The sequence below is a fragment of the Coregonus lavaretus genome (genome assembly GCF_964263955.1).
Source record: "Coregonus lavaretus genome assembly, chromosome: 6".
Lineage (NCBI taxonomy): Eukaryota > Metazoa > Chordata > Actinopteri > Salmoniformes > Salmonidae > Coregonus > Coregonus lavaretus.
In genome coordinates, this window is record NC_139993.1 from 44,232,648 (window position 1) to 44,254,463 (window position 21,816).

General features: G+C 41.6%; 1 protein-coding gene across 1 annotated transcript; it reads right to left on the bottom strand.

The window, feature by feature from the left end:
* Positions 1-1,399: 1,399 nt before the first annotated feature.
* hook1 (hook microtubule-tethering protein 1) lies at positions 1,400-21,626 on the bottom strand. The gene is made up of 22 exons (XM_084163434.1): positions 21,421-21,626; positions 19,330-19,415; positions 18,217-18,289; positions 17,886-17,936; positions 17,487-17,619; positions 17,203-17,270; positions 16,886-16,948; positions 16,460-16,543; positions 6,973-7,136; positions 6,740-6,880; positions 6,187-6,388; positions 5,872-5,982; positions 5,633-5,720; positions 5,278-5,350; positions 5,069-5,209; positions 4,870-4,957; positions 4,692-4,723; positions 4,525-4,607; positions 4,329-4,429; positions 4,088-4,189; positions 3,878-3,946; positions 1,400-3,740 (listed from the first exon to the last, which is right to left on the bottom strand). The coding sequence occupies exons 1-22, from the start codon at positions 21,463-21,465 to the stop codon at positions 3,582-3,584; spliced, it is 2,157 nt and encodes a 718-aa protein (XP_084019560.1). The 5' UTR covers positions 21,466-21,626; the 3' UTR covers positions 1,400-3,581.
* Between the last annotated feature and the right edge of the window lie 190 nt (positions 21,627-21,816).

Sequence of the window (21,816 nt, forward strand, 5' to 3'; positions counted from 1 at the left end):
TTTCTGCAAAGGGACCAGGACGACTGATCCGTGTAAAGGAAAGAATGAATGGGGCCATGTATCGTGAGATTTTGAGTGAAAACCTCCTTCCATCAGCAAGGGCATTGAAGATGAAACGTGGCTGGGTCTTTCAGCATGACAATGATCCCAAACACACCGCCCGGGCAACGAAGGAGTGGCTTCGTAAGAAGCATTTCAAGGTCCTGGAGTGGCCTAGCCAGTCTCCAGATCTCAACCCCATAGAAAATCTTTGGAGGGAGTTGAAAGTCCGTGTTGCCCAGCGACAGCCCCAAAACATCACTGCTCTAGAGGAGATCTGCATGGAGGAATGGGCCAAAATACCAGCAACAGTGTGTGAAAACCTTGTGAAGACTTACAGAAAACGTTTGACCTGTGTCATTGCCAACAAAGGGTATATAACAAAGTATTGAGAAACTTTTGTTATTGACCAAATACTTATTTTCCACCATAATTTGCAAATAAATTCATTAAAAATCCTACAATGTGATTTTCTGGAAAAAATTCTCATTTTGTCTGTCATAGTTGACGTGTACCTATGATGAAAATTACAGGCCTCTCTCATCTTTTTAAGTGGGAGTACTTGCACAATTGGTGGCTGACTAAATACTTTTTTCCCCCACTGTATATACTGTTTTCTATACTATTCTACTCCATCTTAGTCCATGCCGCTCTTACATCGCTCTTCTTAATTAATTCCTTACTTAGATTTGTGTGTATTGGATACATGTTGTGAAATTGTTAGATATTACTTGTTAGATATTACTGCACTGTCGGAGCTAGAAGCACAAGCATTTCGCTACATCCGCAATAACATCTGCTAAACACGTGTATATGACCAATAAAATTTGATTTGATACATCTACGTACAAAAGGTATATGTGGTACACCTCTACCACATTTACCTTTGGGCCAGAGCTGGTACTAGTATTGCAGGCTAATGATGGTGATACAAATGTTCAATGAAATGAGATTAGCCCGCACATTGACTTGGTACTGGTACCCCCTGTACATAGCCTCGTTATTTTATTGTTGCTCTTTTAATTTTTACTTTAGTTTATTTAGTAAATATTTGTCAACTTTTATTTTTCTTAAAACTGCATTGTTCGTTAAGGGCTTGTAAGTAAGCATTTCACGGTAAGGTCTACACCGGTTGTATTCGGCGCATGTGACAAATATAATTTGATTACACAAAGTGGGTAAAAGAGCATCAGTTTCTATTGAACATACTGTACATAGTGAAAGGAGTATGGAATGTAAACAGAGAGGAGTAGCTGCCAACTGCAATATAAGCAATCTCTGTTCTATATAGTTTAAATGTAGGCCTATAGCCTACTGTATCTGAGTGTCAATGTAATAGAAACAAAGCGTAGCTGGCGAGTTAGAAGTTAGGCAAGAAGGTTTGGTTTTTATTTTATTTTTTTCACCAAAAAACAAACATTTTGATCACAAGAAATGTGAGCAATGCCTACATGTGTTGTGTTATGGAGGGTCACTCTTTTTGGTTTTGAATAGAGAGTAAAGAAAAGAAGAAAAAAAATTAATATGCCACCCTCGTGGCCAACAAGAATGTGACCAGCTACTCTCACCCCATAACAAACAACACTTTGAAAAGAGTTTATTCTTTACAGTACATGAAAACAAAAGGCTTTAAGACTTATTTTTCATAACTATTATTCACACTTATTTTCCCACTAACACAATCAACAAGTAGCCTACTATCCGAACAACGTTGATCAGATCTCATTTCCTAGTGCTGCTCTGATTTCTGTATACATGGCATTGTATGTGAATCAGTAGCTGTACAAGTACTATCCACTGCAAAAGAAAAACAACAATCCAAAGAGCTGTGAAATCAGCTTTGTACACTGCTCTAGTCTAGAGACCACAGTTTTAGCTGAAGCGTGTGTATAAAATGTAAGCAGCAGCACATGACATACAGGAATTTCCCGAAACAGCAAATCCAACGTCTAGCTAATTGTTTGCCTTGAGCTAAAGTAAGCCTCACTATAAGGCTAGGATTCCAACCCAGTAGGGATCATAACATCAGTGGAAAGCTATTTTAAAAGAGATTCATGTTTCATTCAGATATCCCAGTGCACCTCAAGCCAAGACGCATCAAACTCAACCCCCAGATGCATTGTGGGTACAGAGGAAGGTCAATGTGCCCAAACAAATTTAAGACATTCAAAAGGTTGTCACAGCATTTTTGAATCATCAGAGAGGAAGAATATTTAATCTAGGAGCTGGTTCCACAAATGCAGATTAAATACATCCAGGACAAGGTGTAATTCTGCTTTAGTTCATCCACATTTCAATATTTCATAACCTAACTATAATTTAATCTGGGTCTGTGAAACTGGCCCATAAATACCAAGCTGGTGTTTGAACCCTGATAACAGTAGTGATGTGTAGATTATACTGTTGAAACCTTACTCATCTAGACACAAGACATTCAGACAATATAAAGGCGCAACAGTATTCCGTTAGAGCATGCAGTAAGTTCTAGTACAGATCACAATTGAGCGCATAGAAAATTTACACCATAAATAGTCCTGGATTTCTGATTTGATTAATTGATTCGCGGTTGCCGCACCAGAAATGTTTGTGTCAGTATGACATCACAGGATATTGACACAGGTCTGCAGTATAGACTTCCTACTTTTGTGTAAGAAACTAGTAATGGACGTTTGGTGGCCAGCACCAAATACACCTATTTTTCCTCAGTTATCTATGCTCCATTCATCCCTGGTGATTGTGACAACACAGAGGAGGAAGAAGAGGTCAAACTCGCTCTGTAGTCCAATGGTTGATAGGGTGTTAGTTACATCCTTTAACTGCATAGTGTGGTTGGTAACAGCATTCAAATAAGCCATTTAAGACCACATTTCTCTTATAAGCTCCAAATTGTAGTTTTTTGCACATTCATAGACTGAAGAAATGTATATATATATATATATATATATATATATATATATCCCTGACTCAATATACAGCATGTCAGGAAGTCGAGATTAAGAATCAAGGTTAGTTCAATAGGCATTCCAGTCAGAGCTTGACGCTAGCTAGGCTAACACAGGTATATTGTAGGGCTCAGTCAGTGCTATGTGCTAGGCTAAGGCTAATAAAGCATGTGGGTAGGGTTGCCTACTCAGACCAAACTCATTCCAGGTGATTATAAGCAGCAGTGCTGTTGTATGGTACTGTGCGGTATATTACTGTACAGTGCATCAGTGAGGAAGAGGGAACACGGACTAGACCAAGTGCTCATGTTCACGTCAGTCAGTGCATGCTTGTCCCCTCCCCAGGGGCCGAGAGCTAGTGTGTTTAAGGTCACTTGAGTGTGCACTTGTGGAAGGGAGCGAGAGAAGAGCCATTTGTTTGTTTACTTCAGATGTGGGAGACCCCGGTCCTAGTAGGCCGCCGTGTCAGCAGGCTTTTGTTCCGGCCCAGCACTAACACACCTGATTGAACTAATCATGGTTTAACTTTAACAGCAGAAGCCTGTATACACAGTGGCCTGTATACACAGTGGCCCACCTCAGCAGTCACCCATCCCAGGTCTAGTTAGCAGTGGTGGCAGGCACGCTGACAGAGAGGGTCCTGCGGGTGGCGTTGGTGACCTGGCGCTGCTGGGACAGGAAGGACTGACCGGGGGGCACCATGGAGGTGGAGCGACCCCCCAGACGGGCCTCGATCGCCAGCTTCTGGAAGCTCAGACTCTGGAGTGGAAGAGACACAACATGCATGTCTATTTAAGTTGGAACAAAAGATAAATATAACGTATGTACATTTTACATTCCTTAATTTATTTTCAAAGGAAATATGAGGTGTGTCTATTCTGATTTCATGTTCTAACCTTGTTGTACCATGCTGTTACAATCAGCTTCTCCTCATACTCTCTCAGCTTTGCCTGCTCACACTCCCTCTACACACAGAGACAGAGAGAGACTATCAATACCAGAGGTCGAGAGTGCATTGTGAGATAAGTACTATGGATCCCCCTGTGAATGAGTGCCTCCTGGCTGAGGGTTAAGGAGAGAGGCCAGGGGTTAAAGGTCAGCGTTACCTCCAGACTGAGGATCCTCTTGTCTCTGTCCGACAGCTGGTTCTTCAGAGCCTGGATCTCTGCTGTGGCTGGGTTCAGCTTGGGGTCCAACGCACGGATCACCTACAGCACCGAGACAGACAGAGACCGAGGGCTTCATCAGACGTCACTGGTGGGAGCAGCAGCAAATAGAGACACTACCTTTTTCTACACTTTTTGTCCAGCTGCTAGTTGGATAAGAGACGAAGGAATGACAACTCACATTGCGTGCCTTCTCCAGATACATCTTGTATCTCTCCTCCATTGCTCTCATGTCGTCATCCTTCTTCTTCAGAGAAGCCATCAGCTCATCCAGTCTCAGAGCTAAGGGACAGAGACAGACGACGCTCACTAGGGTTACTCTGAAAACTATACCGCCAATGTTGTGGTCATGTTATGGTTGTGTTAGTTGTACTCACAGGTCTGTGTGTTGTCTGGCTGCAGGTCCTCCAGCAGTTCTTTCTTCTTCATGATCTCATCCTGCGCCTCGTTCAGTTGCACCCTGTGTAATAAAACACCTTACTTTATACATCTCTCTCTTAGGAGTAACATGGAGGTCTCACAAAGCAGTATGGACCATACTTACATATGAGCATCCAGTTTCCTCTTCAGGTGAGACTGAAAATAAAGAGCAGTTGCAAGAGAGAACACAGCTACCGTTACCTTAGAGCTGCTACTGTACATATGAGACAGTATGTAGGGTTAACGTTTGACATAGCAGTATGTGTAAAGTCTATGCATGTACTGTATAGTGTGTAACTCACATCATCAGTCTTGGCCCCCTGGCCCTGTAGGCTTTTCTGTAGATCCTCTACCTGCTGTTGCAGCTCAGTGACTCTCTCCCGGTTTAACCTGGAAGTACATCACACACACAGGAAGTAGATTACCGTCAACTAGGAAGTAAAACATCCAAGACCGCATAAGTGAAAAGGTGCCAGCTAGCGCCACCCACACACCACGCACCTGTTCTCAGTGTCCAGTTCAGAGCGTGTTCGGTGTGCCTCCTCTAGCAGTGTCTGTAGTTCAGAGATCTTCTCATTCTCTGATCCCTCCTGCTGCACACGCAACATCTTATTCTCATGCTGGAGCCGGATAAACTTCTCCCTGTACGGACAAGGACACAGTTAGTGCAGTCAGCGTCTCACACACCAACACAATTATTACATTATTACCTGTACTCTATAGGTAGGATTTCAGCAGCAAGGTTATCATGGCTTGGACTGCCAGCTGGCATCCCTGCCATCCCTGTGGAGAGAGAGGAGATCAGTAACCATGTGTATTTGTAAGCCTCAGAGACACAGGCCGTGTGGGAGAGCATCAAAACCATGATGTATCTGTGACTGATTGTGATCTACAAATACCATTAGTAGTTATTTATGATGCAAGGTGATTTGGAGATCAGTCTGTCTCAACTCGCCTTTAAAGTCAGCGGCAATGTCGAATACGCCCACACCGTTTATCAAAGAAACCTTTACTTTCCAATCATATTCAGCACCAAACAGTCAGTGTGATGGTCCAATGAGCTACCTGCTTGTCGGAGCTGGTCCTGTTGAGCCTGGTTACAGCGTAGCTCCTCATTGGTCTCCTTCAGAGAGTCTCGCTCGATGATGATCTTCTGATGACATCAACATCAGGAGACAGAGAGAGGAGATAAGCCAATAGTAGATTATTGTCCGAAAACATTCCTTAGTTCCTTCCCCTACTGTGTTTGCATATCAGAGGGACCAGGTAGGTTGCAGTAGAAAGTGTTGGGATCCAGTCAGTACCTCTTTCTCCTTCATCACGGCGTCGTATTTCTCCTCAAACTTCTTCATCTCGTAGGCCAGGTTGTCTGCCCGCCGAGACTCCTCTGACAACTTCCGGTGCAGCTCCTGGACCTGGCAGGAAACAGGAAATAGCTTTAGTAAGCCCCCTGATTGGCTGTTTGTCTCCTCAGAGACAACTTGGTAGGTGAGGGCAAAAGCTTCAGAGTTCCACCATGTAGCTTTCCTCAACCCAGTGCTGTCAGACCTATAGTGCAAAAGGGAGGGGACAACTTTAAGAATGTTCCTGTCTCCAGTATATTCTCAGATATGTCTCACCTGTCTCTTGTATGTCTCTAGCTGTGCGCGGGCAGCATTAGCCTTGCGTAGCTCCTCCTCCAGACTGACAGTGTTGTGCATGTAGGTCATGTTCTTCTCCTCCAGCAGTTTGACTTGTCTCCTCAGATCTCCCAGGTCCTCCAGTTTACGCCTGTATGTCTCCACTGACGCCTCCAGCTTCACAGCACGGTCTGAACAGCTCCTACACACAAAAAACACACAAACGAGAGAATTGCATTTAATTCAATTTATAAAGAGAAATAAATAAAACGGGCACCGTGAAGGACCAAAACACAAACATTCTCACTGGTCTACCCTTGCTTCTAACTAACCACTTCCTGTCTCCCACTCCCATTTATACACCAGTATTCAATCAACTCAATTGATGAGAGGGGCTTCTGATTAGCTTGTTAGCCAATGCAAACAGCACAGATTACAGATAGGATTAAAAGAGATATGAGGAGTCATTCCAGGTTGTCTTTTTGCCGGTGTGATGCACATCTATGCAGCACAACTGCAATAAAGACGACCTGGAATGCCACCAAACACACACCTGAGGATGTCGAGTTCGTCTTTAAGTGCTCGTGACTCCTCGGCCAGGCTGGTAAGTTCGTCGTTACGATGCTGAACCTCGATCAGCTGCTTCTCCAACTCTTCACAGTGGATCCGGTAGTCATCCTTAGCTGCCTCCAGCCTAGACACAGACAGAGGGAGATATCTGTAAGCGCTGTGCTGAATGACTAAGCATCGTCCCAGTGCAATGTGTTTTCATTGACACACACACACCTGAAGTTCTCCTCCTGTAGTGTCTCTAGCTGTATCTGTAGCTGGCTGTGTTTCCGTCCAGAGGGCGTGCTTGGATCATCAAACGAGTCCAGCTGATTGGCTCGGTCCGTCAGCACGTCGTTCTCAGCCAATAGGCTGTTCCGCTCCTCCTGAAGGACAGTCACCTGACCAGGGTCAAACCAGGGTCAGAGGTGGGCTGTGTCTCAATCCCAAAATGAGTAACGCGAACATAACTATCAAATCCATAGTTTTTTACAGTCCATCCAATACGGTGGTACCACACAAATGTTCACATATGCCTACAGAATGAGGAGAAAGGGAGCTAGAGGAGTCTGAGATGAAGTGATAAGCATCAATTCATCTCCAGTGGGAAAGACCCTATTATCACCAACTGTTCAACAAACATAGCATCATTATTAGAGCCTGGAAGTACAGTACAGGGAAGCCACTCTGCACCGTCAGCAAACATCATCATGGTAATTAATAGGTTGAAAGGCTGGTTAGTTCACCTTCCTCACACTATGTTCATTAGTTATGGTTTATGCCAGAGACAATACCTGGGAATAGAGTGTGTGTGTGTGCATATATAGTTGAAGTCTGAAGTTTACATACACTTTAGCCAAATACATTTAAACTCTGTTTTTCACAATTCCTGACATTTAATCCTAGTAAAAAATACCCTGTCTTAGGTCAGTTAGGATCACCACTTTATTTTAAGAATGTGAAATGTCAGAATAATAGTTGAATGATTTATTTCAGCATTTATTTCTTTCATCACATTCCCAGTGGTTCAGAAGTTTACATACACTCAATTAGTATTTGGTAGCATTGCCTTTAAATTGTTTAACTTGGGTCAAATGTTTCGGGTAGCCTTCCACAAGCTTCCCACAATAAGTTGGGTGAATTTTGGCCCATTCCTCCTGACAGAGCTGGTGTAACTGAGTCAGGTTTGTAGGCCTCCTTGCTCGCACACGCTTTTTCAGTTCTGCCCACAAATGTTCTATAGGATTGAGGTCAGTGCTTTCTGATAGCCACTCCAATACCTTGACTTTGTTGTCCTTAAGCCATTTTGCCACAACTTTGGAAGTATGCTTGGGGTCATTGTCCATTTGGAAGACCCATTTGCGACCAAGCTTTAACTTCCTGACTGATGTCTTGAGATGTTGCTTCAATATATCCACATAATTTTCCTTCCTCATGATGCCATCTATTTTGTGAAGTGTACCAGTCCCTCCTGCAGCAAAGCACCCCTAAAGCATGATACTGCCATCCCCGTGCTTCACGGTTGGGATGGTGTCCTTTGGCTTGCAAGCGTCCCCCTTTTTCCTCCAAACATAACGATGATCATTCTATTTTTGTATCATCAGACCAGAGGACATTTCTCAAAAAAGTCCGATCTTTGTCCCCATCTGCAGTTGCAAACCGTAGTCTGGCTTTTTTATGGCGGTTTTGGAGCAGTGGCTTCTTCCTTGCTGAGCGGCCTTTCAGGTTATGTCAATATATAACTTGTTTTACTGTGGATATAGATACTTTTGTACCCGTTTCCTCCAGCATCTTCACAAGGTCCTTTGCTGTTGTTCTGGGATTGATTTGCACTTTTCGCACCAAAGTACGTTAATCTCTAGGTAACAGAACGCGTCTCCTTCCTGAGCGGTATGACGGCTGCGTGGTCCCATGATGTTTATACTTGCGTACTATTGTTTGTACAGATGAATGTGGTACCTTCAGGCATTTGGAAATTGCTCCCAAGGATGAACCAGACTTGTGGAGGTCTACAGTTTTTTTTCTGAGGTCTTGGCTGATTTCTTTTGATTTTCCCATGATGTCAAGCAAAGAGGCACTGAATTTGAAGGTAGGCCTTGAAATACATCCACAGGTACACCTCCAATTGACTCAAATGATGTCAATTAGCCTATCAGAAGCTTCTAAAGCCATGACATCATTTTCTGGTATTTTCCAAGCTGTTTAAAGGCAGAGTCAACTTAGTGTATGTAAACTTCTGACCCACTGGAATTGTGATACAGTGAATAAGTGAAATAATCTGTCTGTAAACAATTGTTGGAAAAATGACATGTGTCATGCACAAAGCAGATGTACTAACTGACTTGCCAAACTATAGTTTGTTAACAAGAAATTTGTGGAGTGGTTGAAAAACGAGTTTTAATGACTACAACCTAAGTGTATGTAAACTTCCGACTTCAACTGTATATGTGTGTGTGTGTATATGTATGTGTGTGTATATATTAAAAACAACAAAATTATTTTCAGCGTCTTCGCTCCACCTGTTCCCAAAAACTACAAATGAACACAGTGTAGTTTATGTCAGTGATATGCAGGGGTGAAAGTAGATGTAATTTCTTCCTGGTACGGGACCTCCTGTGTGCACACGCTTGTTTATGCACCCCAACATTTTTATGGGACTAATCATCTTTTTTTTATTTATTTTTTTTGGGGGGGGGGGGTTAGATCAGCTTTAATATTGCAGATTGTGGGTTTTATCAATGTTATAATTTGCATAATTTCCAATCACTCATATCTTTTAAAATATATATATATTTTTCCCATTATTTTCCCTCTAACCCTACCTCCCCTCCCCTAATTGGAGTAAACTAATGGACAACAATACTTAGGCTTCTACTTCCAGCTTACGCATACTATATACATTTTACAGACCCAGTACATTTTACATTAGTGCTCTCTATTTATTTATCCCACCCTTCAGCTACCATCAACCCTTCCCATCTATCTCTAAAAACCATCCAGTCTCGACTTCCACTTGCCAGATATTTTTCAACTGTGCTCTGATGTTTCACAAAAGTTCTGAACCTTTCTATTCTCAGTTTCCACAGATTATAAATCAAAGATTAACACCTTCACTAAAAGTACTATTATAGTATTGATCGTGGCTTTAAGTCACCCGGCAGTGCTATTTGCAAAGATAGCTTTAAGTAAATCTGATTTTTCAGCCATTCCTGAACCTGAGACCAAAAACTAGCTACACATGTGCAGTACCAAAACAAATGATCTAATGATTCTGTCTCATCGGAGCAAAATCTGCAGAGCTGGGATGGTTGTATCCACCATTATTATAACAGTCTATTGATTGCAAGAATTTTGTATAATAATTTAAATTGAAAAACTAAGTTTTGAATCCAGCGTCATTTTGTGTATCAGTTCATAAACCCTGTGCCATGGAATCGGCACAATCTCTTCCCAACTATTTTGCAACCTGTAAGGCATAGCTGTTTATTTTTTGGTTCTTAAAATGGAACGGGTATACTTTTTTTATTTATACATTTTTCTTTAACCATTTTTTCTTTTTTTTTACATCAAGTTATTATTTAAATTCATACAATATATTTATAGATATATATTTTTCACCCCCCCCCCTCCCGGCAATCTGATAGCATGAGATAAAAACAAATACATTCATATTACATAGTAAATCTGCTGAACAATACATCATATTGTCTCAGATAGTGACAAATTAATGGATGTAAAGGCCCGTTGGTTAAGAGTTAAAAAATGTCCACTGCTGCTTTTTTCCATGTGTCCAGAGTGGACACCTTGACCCTGTTGATTCTGGCCATGGAGAGCTCCATAAGTACAATTTCCTTAAAATGTGAGCAGACATTTTTGCAATGGTAACTGATGAGGTGGAATCCACCTTTGTACAATCATTTTCTTAGCAGCTGTGGTTCCTGCCAACCACACTCTCCGTTGGCGTTCTGACAAGTGCAAATCAGAGTCATCACAAAGCAACATCACTATTGGATCTAATGGCAGTATTTTATCTATAAGTACAGAGATGACATTCAACCACCCCTGGACATTTCCACAGCACATGCTGAAAAGTACCAAGGTCCCCTGTGGTGCAGAACTCGCATAATGGCGACGGACTAACACCCATGTGATGTCTTTTTTGAGGTGTTAGATCGGTTCAATGGCACATTTTTAAATTAATTAATTGATGATTGGGGTTTCTAAATGATCCAAATATATTTTTCCATACTGTCTCCCAATTGATTTGTCTGTCAGCAAGTGTAAAATAATTTTCCCATACAGTGGATAGAGTTAATGGTTTTTGTGCTACTAGAATTAATTGACTATAGATATTAGAAACAACTCCTTTTGAGGGACGTCTGTCCGTTAGAAGTTTGACCAATGGGTGTATTGCTAGTTCTGCTCCCCAGAGGACCCCATAGGCTCGCATGGATAGGTGGAGTTGAAGGTAAAGACAAAATGATGAACCTGGGACATTAAAACACTGGCGGATTTCCTGGAAATTGAGGAGTCCATTCAAATTGAATATGTCTTTGAAAGTATAAATACCCTTCTTAGACCAAGAATCTGATAAATGGTTTCTTACACGCTAAGAATTCTTTACTACGCCATATTGGAAAGTATGAATGCCATTTCAGATTAGATCTCATATGCTTCTCTGTAGCTTTCCACACATTTACTGAGTATGCTATAATGGGTCCAAACAATAATGCACATTTTTTAGGAGTCAATCCAGAAAATAATACATCTTGTAATCTAAATTGGTGAAACTATTGACTCTTCTATAGCACGCCAAGGAACAGAAGCCTCTGGGTTTAACCAGGTCTGGGTTTAACCAGGTCTGGGTTTAACCAGGTCTCCAGGAAATTCATTTGGAATGATAGGTGTCGCATATTTAATCTGGGGTCTCTTTCTCCCCCAAATGAACTTCTTTATGACAGAGTCAAGTTTAGACCAATAGTCTATAGGAGGCAGTGGTAACATGGAACTCATCATATTGATACGAGGGAGGACATTCATTTTAATAATTGATAATTGAGATTCCAGCATGCAAAAAATGTATATGTATTTTTGGATCTTTTGAAAGGTTTCTAAGTAGTTCTTCCTGCAAGTAGTGTGAATAGAGGGGGATATGGTAATGCCTAAGTAGGTGATTTGTTTCTTCACTGGGATCATGGGTGGTAGTTACATAGCTGAGGTGGTAGTTGCATACTTCCCATAGCCGAGTTAAGAGGTAGTAGAGCTGATTTAGACCAGTTGATCTTGTAACCAGACCATGAGCTGAATGCTGTGAAAATAGACATTATTGGCTGGAGGGATTTCTGAGCGTTTGCGATGTAGAGCAGTATGTCATCTGCATACAGAGAAATTGCTTGTTCAGTTTGTTTGATTTTGATATGTGAGGAAGCCGAATTTTGACGTATGCTTTGTGCCAGCGGTTCAAGAGAAAGAGCAAATAGCATAGGGGAGGCGGGACAACCTTGTTTACATCCTTGTTGTATGGTAGAACAAGCCATAAATATTCCCACTCTAAGCGGTCAAAGGCTTTCTCTGCATCTACTGATAACACAGCACACAGGGTATCCAGATTGGAAGCCTCAGCAACCACATGTAACATTTAACATTTTAACCAGCTTTGGTCTTTAATGCGGGGCCGACAAACAAGTTCTTTACCTTCTCCCCCTTCCACCTCCAATTTTGCCGTAATGCTGCAATCAGACATTTCTATATACAGTATCTCACAAAAGTGAGTACACCCCTCACATTTTTGTAAATATTTGAGTATATCTTTTCATGTGACAACACTGAAGAAATGACACTTTGCTACAATGTAGAGTAGTGAATGTACAGCTTGTATAACAGTGTAAATTTGCTGTCCCCTCAAAATAACTCAACACACAGTCATTAATGTCTAAACCGCTGGCAACAAAAGTGAGTACACCCTTAAGTGAAAATGTCCAAATTGGGCCCAATTAGAAAAGATATACTCAAATATTTACAAAAATGTGAGGGGTGTACTCACTTTTGTGAGATACTGTATTTGTTAGCTGCATGTGTGACATAACTCCACCAGTCCTATTTATGATATCATTAACAAAGATTATACTGTTTTGAAAAAAAAATCAAAACATACGTTTTTTAAATTAATTAGTATATTTGAGTTTAACCATAATATTTGTTCTGTCTTTTCTGGTGGATTAAACTGAAATTGCAACCAGCTTTCTATGGCTTGTTTTAAAATAGTGATATTTTGGAGAGGATTTCATTTTCAAATAACCAAAAGTGAGAGAGGTTGTAATCTGAATAAATGGAAAAAGGAAATGTTTTAACACTGGGTGAGCCATTCTTACTAACCTGCTAGAGAACCAGTTCGGATTTAAAGTATAACTTTTATATGATTGAAGCATTAGTGAGAGGGTCAATGCTTTAATATTTAATAATTTTAGCTCTCCGAATTCATATTCATTATATACAGTGCATTCGGAAAGTATTCCCTTTTTCCACATTCTTGAGAACCTTCCAGAAGGGCAACCATCTCTGCAGCACTCCACCAATCAGGCCTTTATGGTAAAGTGGCCAGATGGAAGCCACTCCTCAGTAACAAAAAGGCACATGACAGCCTGCTTGGAGTTTGCCAAAAGGCATCTAAAGGACTCTGACCATGAGAAACAAGATTCTCTGGTCTGATGAAACCAAGATTGAACTCTTTGGCCTGAATGCCAAGTGTCACGTCTGGAGGAAACCTGGCACCATCCCTACGGTGAAGCATGGTGGTGGCAGCATCACGCTGTGGGGATGTTTTTCAGCAGCAGGGACTGGGAGACATACCCAAGAAGACTCGAGGCTGTAATCGCTGCCAAAGGTGCTTCAACAAAGTACTGAGTAAAGGGTCTGAATAATTATGTAAATGTGATATTTCCATTTTTAATTTGTAATACATTTGCAAAAATTTCAAAAAAAAATGTTTTACCTTCGTTATTATGGTGTGTGTAGATTGATGAGTGGAAAAAATGATTTTTATCCATTTTAGAATAAGGCTGTAAAGTAACAAAATGTGGAAAAAGTCAAGGGGTCTGAATACTTTCCGAATGCACTGTAAATATGCCAGTTTAATTGTGTCTGGCCTGCCATTTTTTGCTCATAATATTAAAAACAAGTCGTCCGGTATAGGCAGGGCCATCAGTAAATAGGTAAACAATATGACTAAATAATTAATCAAGGCGATTTTTCCACAAATAGACAAGTATTTATATATCTACCTTTCCATGGTAGCAAGATCTTATCTATTTGTGCTAACTTTCTATTCAAATGTATTGTATTGACATTATTTATTTCGGGATATGAATATCGAGTATGTCCACTTCACCCATTTATTTCGGGATATGAATACCGAGTATGTCCACTTCACCGTCAGACCATTTTATTGGTAAACTACACGGTAATGTAAAAGTTTAACTTTTTTGAAGTGATCCAATACATAATATAGTACACAATTTCTCTAACCTCTCTGGATTATCTAGATCCTCTGAGGCTGTACAGGGATCCATATTGCAGATTTAAAAGGAAACGAGTCATCAGCGTACAATGACACCTTTGTTTTTAAGCCCTGGATTTCTAGCCCCTTGATATTACTGTTGGATCTGGTTTTAATAGCTAACATTTCTATGGCCATAATTAATAGATATGCAGATAGTGGACAACCTTGTTTTACTCCTCTTGACAGTTTAATACTTTCTGAGAAGTCGCAATTATTTACTATTTTACACCTGGGGTTACTACAGTACACATAACTTTAACCCTTTAGTCCATACATTTATATATACATTCTAGTCGTACTTTATCAAAGGCCTTTTCAAAATGAGCTATGAATACCAGGCCTGGTTTCTAGATTTTTCAGTGTTCTATTGTTTCCAATACTTGTCTTACATTATCTCCAATGTATCGTCCATGTAAAAAACCTGTCTGATGAATAATATCTGACAATACCTTTTTAATTCTAAGCGCTATACATTTTGCTAAAATTTTGGCATCACTACACTGAAGTGTAAGGGGCCTCCAGTTTTTTAGGTGGACTGGATCTTTATATTTGCCACCTAATCATAGAATTACATATAGAATCCCTATTAAGTCAATAGGATCTCTGTGGGCCTAGTCAAAGATTTGTCATTTAACTTTTAAAATGTATTACCTTTTATTGTTGCATAAACACAACCAGTCATGACACTTTCATCCGATTGTCAAACAATCACTTCAAAAGGGCTCCTTTACTAGGCTACCCAGACACGTTCATCCACTCCCAACATATTTCCAGCCTTAAAACAGTGGTGAATGGAAAGAGACATCTTTTACACAAAACACCAAAAAGTGTAATGACATTTGGCGATTGTCATTAAGCCAGGATTTATGCATCCACTGTCCGCGCATCGGCCACTAATCTCTGCCTGCAAAATGTCTGTGCTCTCGTCGAACCACATCGCATTTTGGAGCATAGGCTATACCACCCGTTTTTAAGTCCATTCGCTAATTTATCATGCCTCTGACATGCGGTAATGATAAATAATGGTGTAATAGCCGAGAGTTTTGTTGACATTTTGTTTTAATTATTGTGATAGGTTCATGTTTTACTGGTACGGCGTACCCAAACTATTTATTTTGCCGAGATGCCGTACCGCCTTACTTTCACACCTGGTGATACGTGTTAGTGACAGAGAGCAAGAGAGGGTACAGATGTTTTAGACAGCCTCAGCAACCAGCCATTAGATGTGTTTAGTCCACCTCGACGACGAGCAGCCATGCAGCCATGTGAACTTACCTTTGTGTGTCCGTGAAGAGAGAAACTGGTGATCTACTGTAACAACTCAATCTGTAGACACGAGACGATAGACCCATTCAACAGCATCAGTACCTTTACATAGATTTGACTATTATGAACTTGACCTAATCAGTAACCAGCAGCAGGGTTCTGTCCTGTCCTGTGTTTTCCCCAGCCAGGCATAGCAGGATACGGCAGAGTGAGCAGGCAGGGGGAGAGCAGAGTGGCCCAGTCTGTAAAACCACAGCCCTTCAGCTCCACCAGCCACAGACAATGGCATCATAGCACATAAAACAGACCCAGTATATAATAGGGCTGGGAATTGCCAGGGACCTCACGATACAATATTATCCCAATACTTAGGTGCCAATACGATATGTACTGCGATTCTTACGATTCTATATGTATTGAGATTCGATACTGCAATTCTATTGCGATTTGATGTTCCAAACATATTGCCCACTGCTGCAGAGAAAATGAGAAAACAAGTTTTGATCATGAAAACATGTTGACTCGCTATTTAAAAAAAAGATGGAGAACAAGCTATAGGATAAAAGAATACCTGAGTATTGCCGCAGGTACAGCTGACTAGCGCTAGCTAATGCTACCTACAATAGCAATAACAAACAACAAATCGATACTTGGAGTCAAATATCGATATGATATCGTCCAAAAATAATATAATGATATGTAACTATCAATTTCCCCCCCCCCCATCACTAGTTTATACTCTACCAGGGTTGTGTGTGACAGCTAAATCTCATGGATGGTAAGTGTAATATCCACTCCAGTAACCTTGATCGAACTCATTTAGTCTAGACTGTGTGCAGCGAGCTTAGTCAATGCTTCGGTTTGGGGGCCTGTAGAAAGTGGGTTTGTGCATGTGTGTACCTGTACGTCGAGCTCCTGACAGCGCTGGGCTAGTTCCTCCTTCTCTGCCATCAGATCCGCCAGGTCCTCAAGAGCCTTCTTCAACTGGTAAACACACACACACACTTAACAATAGCTAGCTTCTCTACAGCCAGCCTACTTCAGCAAGCACGGGGAGAGACTAGCAATATCACAGTACTAACTAGTCTAAGACAAGCGGTCAACTACGGAGACACACAATCAACAACAACTATAATACAGACAACATCATTCTATTAGATCCCTATAACACAGTGCATCACCTCTCACCTCTTGTTCCAGGTCCTCCAGTGTCAACTAGAGGGACATGCACAGTCAGCAACAACTATATATATATATATATATATATATATATATATATATATATAGACTATTAGAGGCCTAACACAGTGGATCTCCTCCTCTCACCTGTGATTCTACGTCCCCCGGTGGCTCTGCTCCAAACTGGGCCATGTTCTCTTTACTCATCAGCTGACAGAGAGAGAGACATGGTACATGTTTGCTTAGAGACAACTTCGTTCCTACTCATACTCACACACACACACAACAGGTGGTCTAACATGACTTTCTCTCTAAAGCCAAAGAGAAGTCATGGATGTACTTTAACAACATCACAGTATTGGTAACTGGCTTTTTAACACATATAGGCAATTCTAAGATCCTACCGTACGTCACACTATTTAAAATCAATCCGAGAGAATGGCCCTGGTCAGGCCAAGCCTCACCTCCTGAATGGCTGTCATCACCACATGCTGTACGGACTCCTCCAGAGTCATGATGACCTGGATGTACTCTGGAGGGGGAGAGAGAGAGAGGATGGAAGAAGATGAAGAGAGAGAAAGTGAGGTGGGGGGGGGAATTACACACACACAGTTTCTGTTTTGGGTGCCAGTCCGTTACAGATTTAGCTGACTCCTTTGTCATTGTCTTGGCAAGGCAACAATATAGTGTTGTTGAACCATTCTAGTTCAGCCTCTGGGACTGCACCGTGTGTGTGTGTGGGCGCTACCTTGTTTGCGTTCACATTTGACAGCACAGCCCAGTATGAGCTGCAGCAGTCGTCCCAGTTCTACAGGGTCGGACTGTTCTGCCACCTTCACCAGGTCTGGCAAGGGAAACTCCTGGATCTGCTGGCTCAGGGCCTAGTGACATAGACAGAGAATATAACAGTTATAACCAGACATAAAGGGTTATAACCTGGACCAGGTCTGGCAGGAGGAAGTCAGATCTGCTGGCTCAGGACCAAGTGACGCAAGTGAATAGAACATCTATTGTGAGGCTGCCATGGTATTAACCATTCATAACCAAACTGTGGAAGTATTGAGATCTGCTGGGCTACAACCTAGTGCCATAGAAAGAATAGAACAGTTATAACCAGACATAACTCAACATGTTTCTTTCTACCTACCTCATTGTAGTAATCCACCATCATCTGAAGGATCTTCTTCAGGTTGTTCATCTGGAGAAAGAAGTTACAAAGTCTTCACTCTAGATAAACAAAGTGTACACCTCAAAGAAATTCTGAGTGAGTCTTTTCTGGTGTGATAATTGATAGCATTGAAAGGCTAATGGTTGGCTAAAATACTAACAGGGCCAGCAGAGAGCAGTCACTCTGGTTTTTAGGTCAGTAAGGGAAGAAAGGAAGGATAGCAAGGGAATTAGGAATGGAAGTACAGAGAGAAAGAGGGAGGATGAGAGAAAAGGGATGGGCAGAAAGAGGTAAGTATGGAGTTCAGTACTTTGAGCCTCCAGTTATCCCCAACATCTTCTTTAATGCGACCGAGCCAACTTTTACTGAACCACGCTGGATCTCTGCAAAGCACAACACACATGCATAAGCATTGGACAGAAAACGTCTGCTAAACAACCATATTCAAATCAGAAAATATCAAACCCAAAAATCTGACACATATTCAGCCAGGGGAAGACAGTATAAATTAATAATGTATTTTAGTGATGGGAAGTTTGGCTCTTTTTACTGACTGATCTTTTCAACTCGTTCAGTCAAAAGAACAAATCTTTCGACTCATTTTGTTCATTTGAGTCAGTAATGCCCAGAGCACGCAGGACCCCCTACCAGCGAACGATGAAGTGAAAACTTGAAATAGTCATGATTCTACAAGCCACTCATTCACGTCGTTCACCATAAGGGGCTTATTGGAGCTGTCATTTGTGACTGAAACTTGTAAAATCATGCTTTAAACAATGTACATTTGTTGATTGCTAGGCATACAAATATGATCATTTCTTGGTACATTTGAAACAAGTTGTGGCCACAATCGGACTAGATTGTGAACGACTCTTAGCGGAATGCATTGATTGACTGCCGTGAGGGTGTTAAGCTAAATATCGTTCTCGAGTTTGAGTTTGTTGAGCAGAGGCTGTGTATGTTTTGGTTCTACAAAGCTGCGTCCATCATAACATTCAATAATCAATTAATTGTATTAATTCTTGCACCATGCGATCAATTATCAGTTCTAAACAATCAGTTCTGGGCCCCGTGTAGCTCAGTTGGTAGAGCATGGCGCTTGCAACGCCAGGGTTGTTGGTTCGATTCCCACGGGGGGCCAGTATGAAAAAAAGAAAATGTATGCACTCACTAACTGTAAGTCGCTCTGGATAAGCGCGTCTGCTAAATGACTAAAAATGTAAACATGTCTATTTCTTCTCTTTGATGCCTGCAGCATGATCTCATTTGCCTGCGTGCATATGACAGACAGTAGTTGGTCAGAGCACGTCTCCGGAGTCACCGGAGGGGCGCGTATTAATGTGTGTGTGTCATGTGTCAGAGAAAACACATTGCACTGGGAAGACATTTAGATTAATTCAGCGTGTGTTTGTGCGTTACTCACATCTGATGCAAGGCCTGAGACATGGCAGCTCCAGTGGTCAGCTCCGCTACAGTTGTACATGGTGACCCAGTGTTAAAGGTCTGGAGCTGAGACAGGGTGGATTCAAACAAAGAGAATGACAGATTAGAGTACAGACGGGAGACACTGGGAAATAAATGAGACAGAGTCAGTTGGAGGCACTGAAATCCATCTCCACATGCATTGATCATACAGAAAACCCTGTCATGAACCATCAAAAACAAGATTTAATGGGCGTGCACATGTAACGGAGTAGCCCTACCTAACACACAAGCCCAATTGTCGTCCTCAAACCATGAGGATTTCCTCTTGGTTTAATGGTTAAGACGTTGGGTTGCCATATGAGGTCAGAAAGAAAGGTGTGTGTATGTGTATGGTCACTGTGAGAGCGACAGCCCCAGAGAGACATCAGTACTCTAGTCTAGGCCCTACTCTGCTATGATGGACTTGTGAATAAGTAATCCTACAGGACTGTGTCTCCATGGTGTCTGGTGAGAACTCACTACAAAACTGCCACACCAAGTACTGCAATCAGGACTTTTTACCTCCAATACAATATACATACTGCCTTCCCAGTCCTGTGCCCTCAACTTATACTTTAGCATCCACTAGTAAACTGTAGTGCTCCCCACAACTCAATGGCTGCATTTACACATGCAGCCCATTCTGATTCTGAGTAGTGGAAAAATATCAGAATTGGGCTGCCAGTGTAAACACAGTCAACGTGGTTATTCATTCAATGACATTGTGTGTCCTGTACTGGTTATACTCTCTGACATTGTGTGTCCTGTACTGGTTATATCCTCGCAGCGTTCAGGAAGATCATGCATCTTAATAGTGTCTTTGTTGTCCCCTCTCTTTCTTTTACACTCATTTTCAGTCACAGAAGATTTGAAAACAATGGTGGGTGGATGCCCAACAGGAAGAAGCTTTCATTTGGCCCGATCTCTCATGTCACTGCAGATAAAGGGGAGGATAGCCCAAAACGAGAGGAAGCCACTTCGGTCTATTGGGATGCAGCCCTAGTCCTATTCTGTCCTGTATTGACTGGAGGAGGGAATGCTCCACTACAGGAGAGAGACATGTTGTAACACTTGGCACACAATCTAATCTCACCTAGTAGGCTACCTGACTTCAAGTCAAATTGACATTATCTCAAATGTTACTCAATTATTACAAGCCATGTAAGGAATAAGGTTGCATAATAAAACTGTAGCCTACAGGTGCTACAATTCACATTTGGCGTTTAGGATCAACCCAAATGAAAGGTACATTATTACTGAGTTGCCACTGGCTAGTGGCCTATAATCGAAGGAGCAACATTCCACAAATATCTAGCAGTTAATGAGATTAGCTCCCTAAATCGGATGAGGATCAACTGAATTCAGGGATATTGTTGTATTTCTTTGTGTGTCGAAGAACTAAAGACAAAACTGGAAACAAGGCAACGCTCATTTTGTGCATTGTAGATTTTGAGATAAAATATCCAATCTGCGCATAGCAGACTAAACTCAACGATGTATGATGGAGTTGAACTACTACTAGTGTGGGAGGACTGGAGCTCCAACCTCGCATAAAATTAAGTTTAAAAAAACACAACTACTGATTTCAGCCCCCAAAGAATAGACCGCAATTAAACAGAACAATGTCGTGTGTAATTACGGGCTATTCTTTGGGTACTGAAATCAGTAGCCTAGTTTTTGATAAATACGTCGACGGTCCAGTCCGCCCACACTAGTCGCCGCTCAACTCCATCATAAATCGTTGAGTTTAATCGGCTAATCTGCGTATATACTCTATACAGGCTATTCTTATAGCCTAGCTGACGTAGTATATCGACAATGGTTTATCAATACATTAACATTAGGCTACTGTAGGCCTAAATTATTATAAATAGGAGAGAACAGGTGGATTTCCAAATCGTGTCCCATTTCCTGATTGCTTTTGTCCTGACACTAATTTACCTGCCACAGGTAAACGATACAGTCATCGATCAACACAGTAAACATTCATGCAATCAGACGCTTTAAAGCGCTCTCGGAATGAACAGAGGACATCACAGACATCACTCACCCATATAACAAGGCTCTCACACAACACCGCTTTGTCTGTCTCCATTTCTCCCGGTCAGGTTTGGCCAGATATGTCCGATGCACCTGCCATCAACAACAACACGGTTCCCCTTCCCTCTGCATTTGACCTCACCTGCGGTGGTTGCATCTCTAGCGCTAACTGCGTAATATGGATATGTTTCCTGGTCACTGCGCTGTAAAAGCACCGTGAGTTTCTACGTGAATAACTGCCTCGCGCTTTGACGTTTTCTGTTGAGACGGATGGGGATTGAAGCGATAAAGAGCGCAAGAACCCAAGAACGAGGAATGAAACACCAATGGTGTCTTCTGACTGGAACAGACAGACCAATCAGGTTGAATATCTGACTGACTGACAGGTCTATGTGGAGCCAATCAC

Coding starts and splice junctions, on each gene's coding strand:
- hook1 (XM_084163434.1), bottom strand. CDS start 21,465: ATGGAGACAGACAAAGCGGTGTTGTGTGAGAGCCTTGTTATATGG. Junction 18,290..19,329: donor TCTCAGGCCTTGCATCAGAT/GTGAGTAACGCA, acceptor TGTGCTTTGCAG/AGATCCAGCGTGGTTCAGTA. Junction 5,210..5,277: donor ATCCTACCTATAGAGTACAG/GTAATAATGTAA, acceptor TTGTCCGTACAG/GGAGAAGTTTATCCGGCTCC.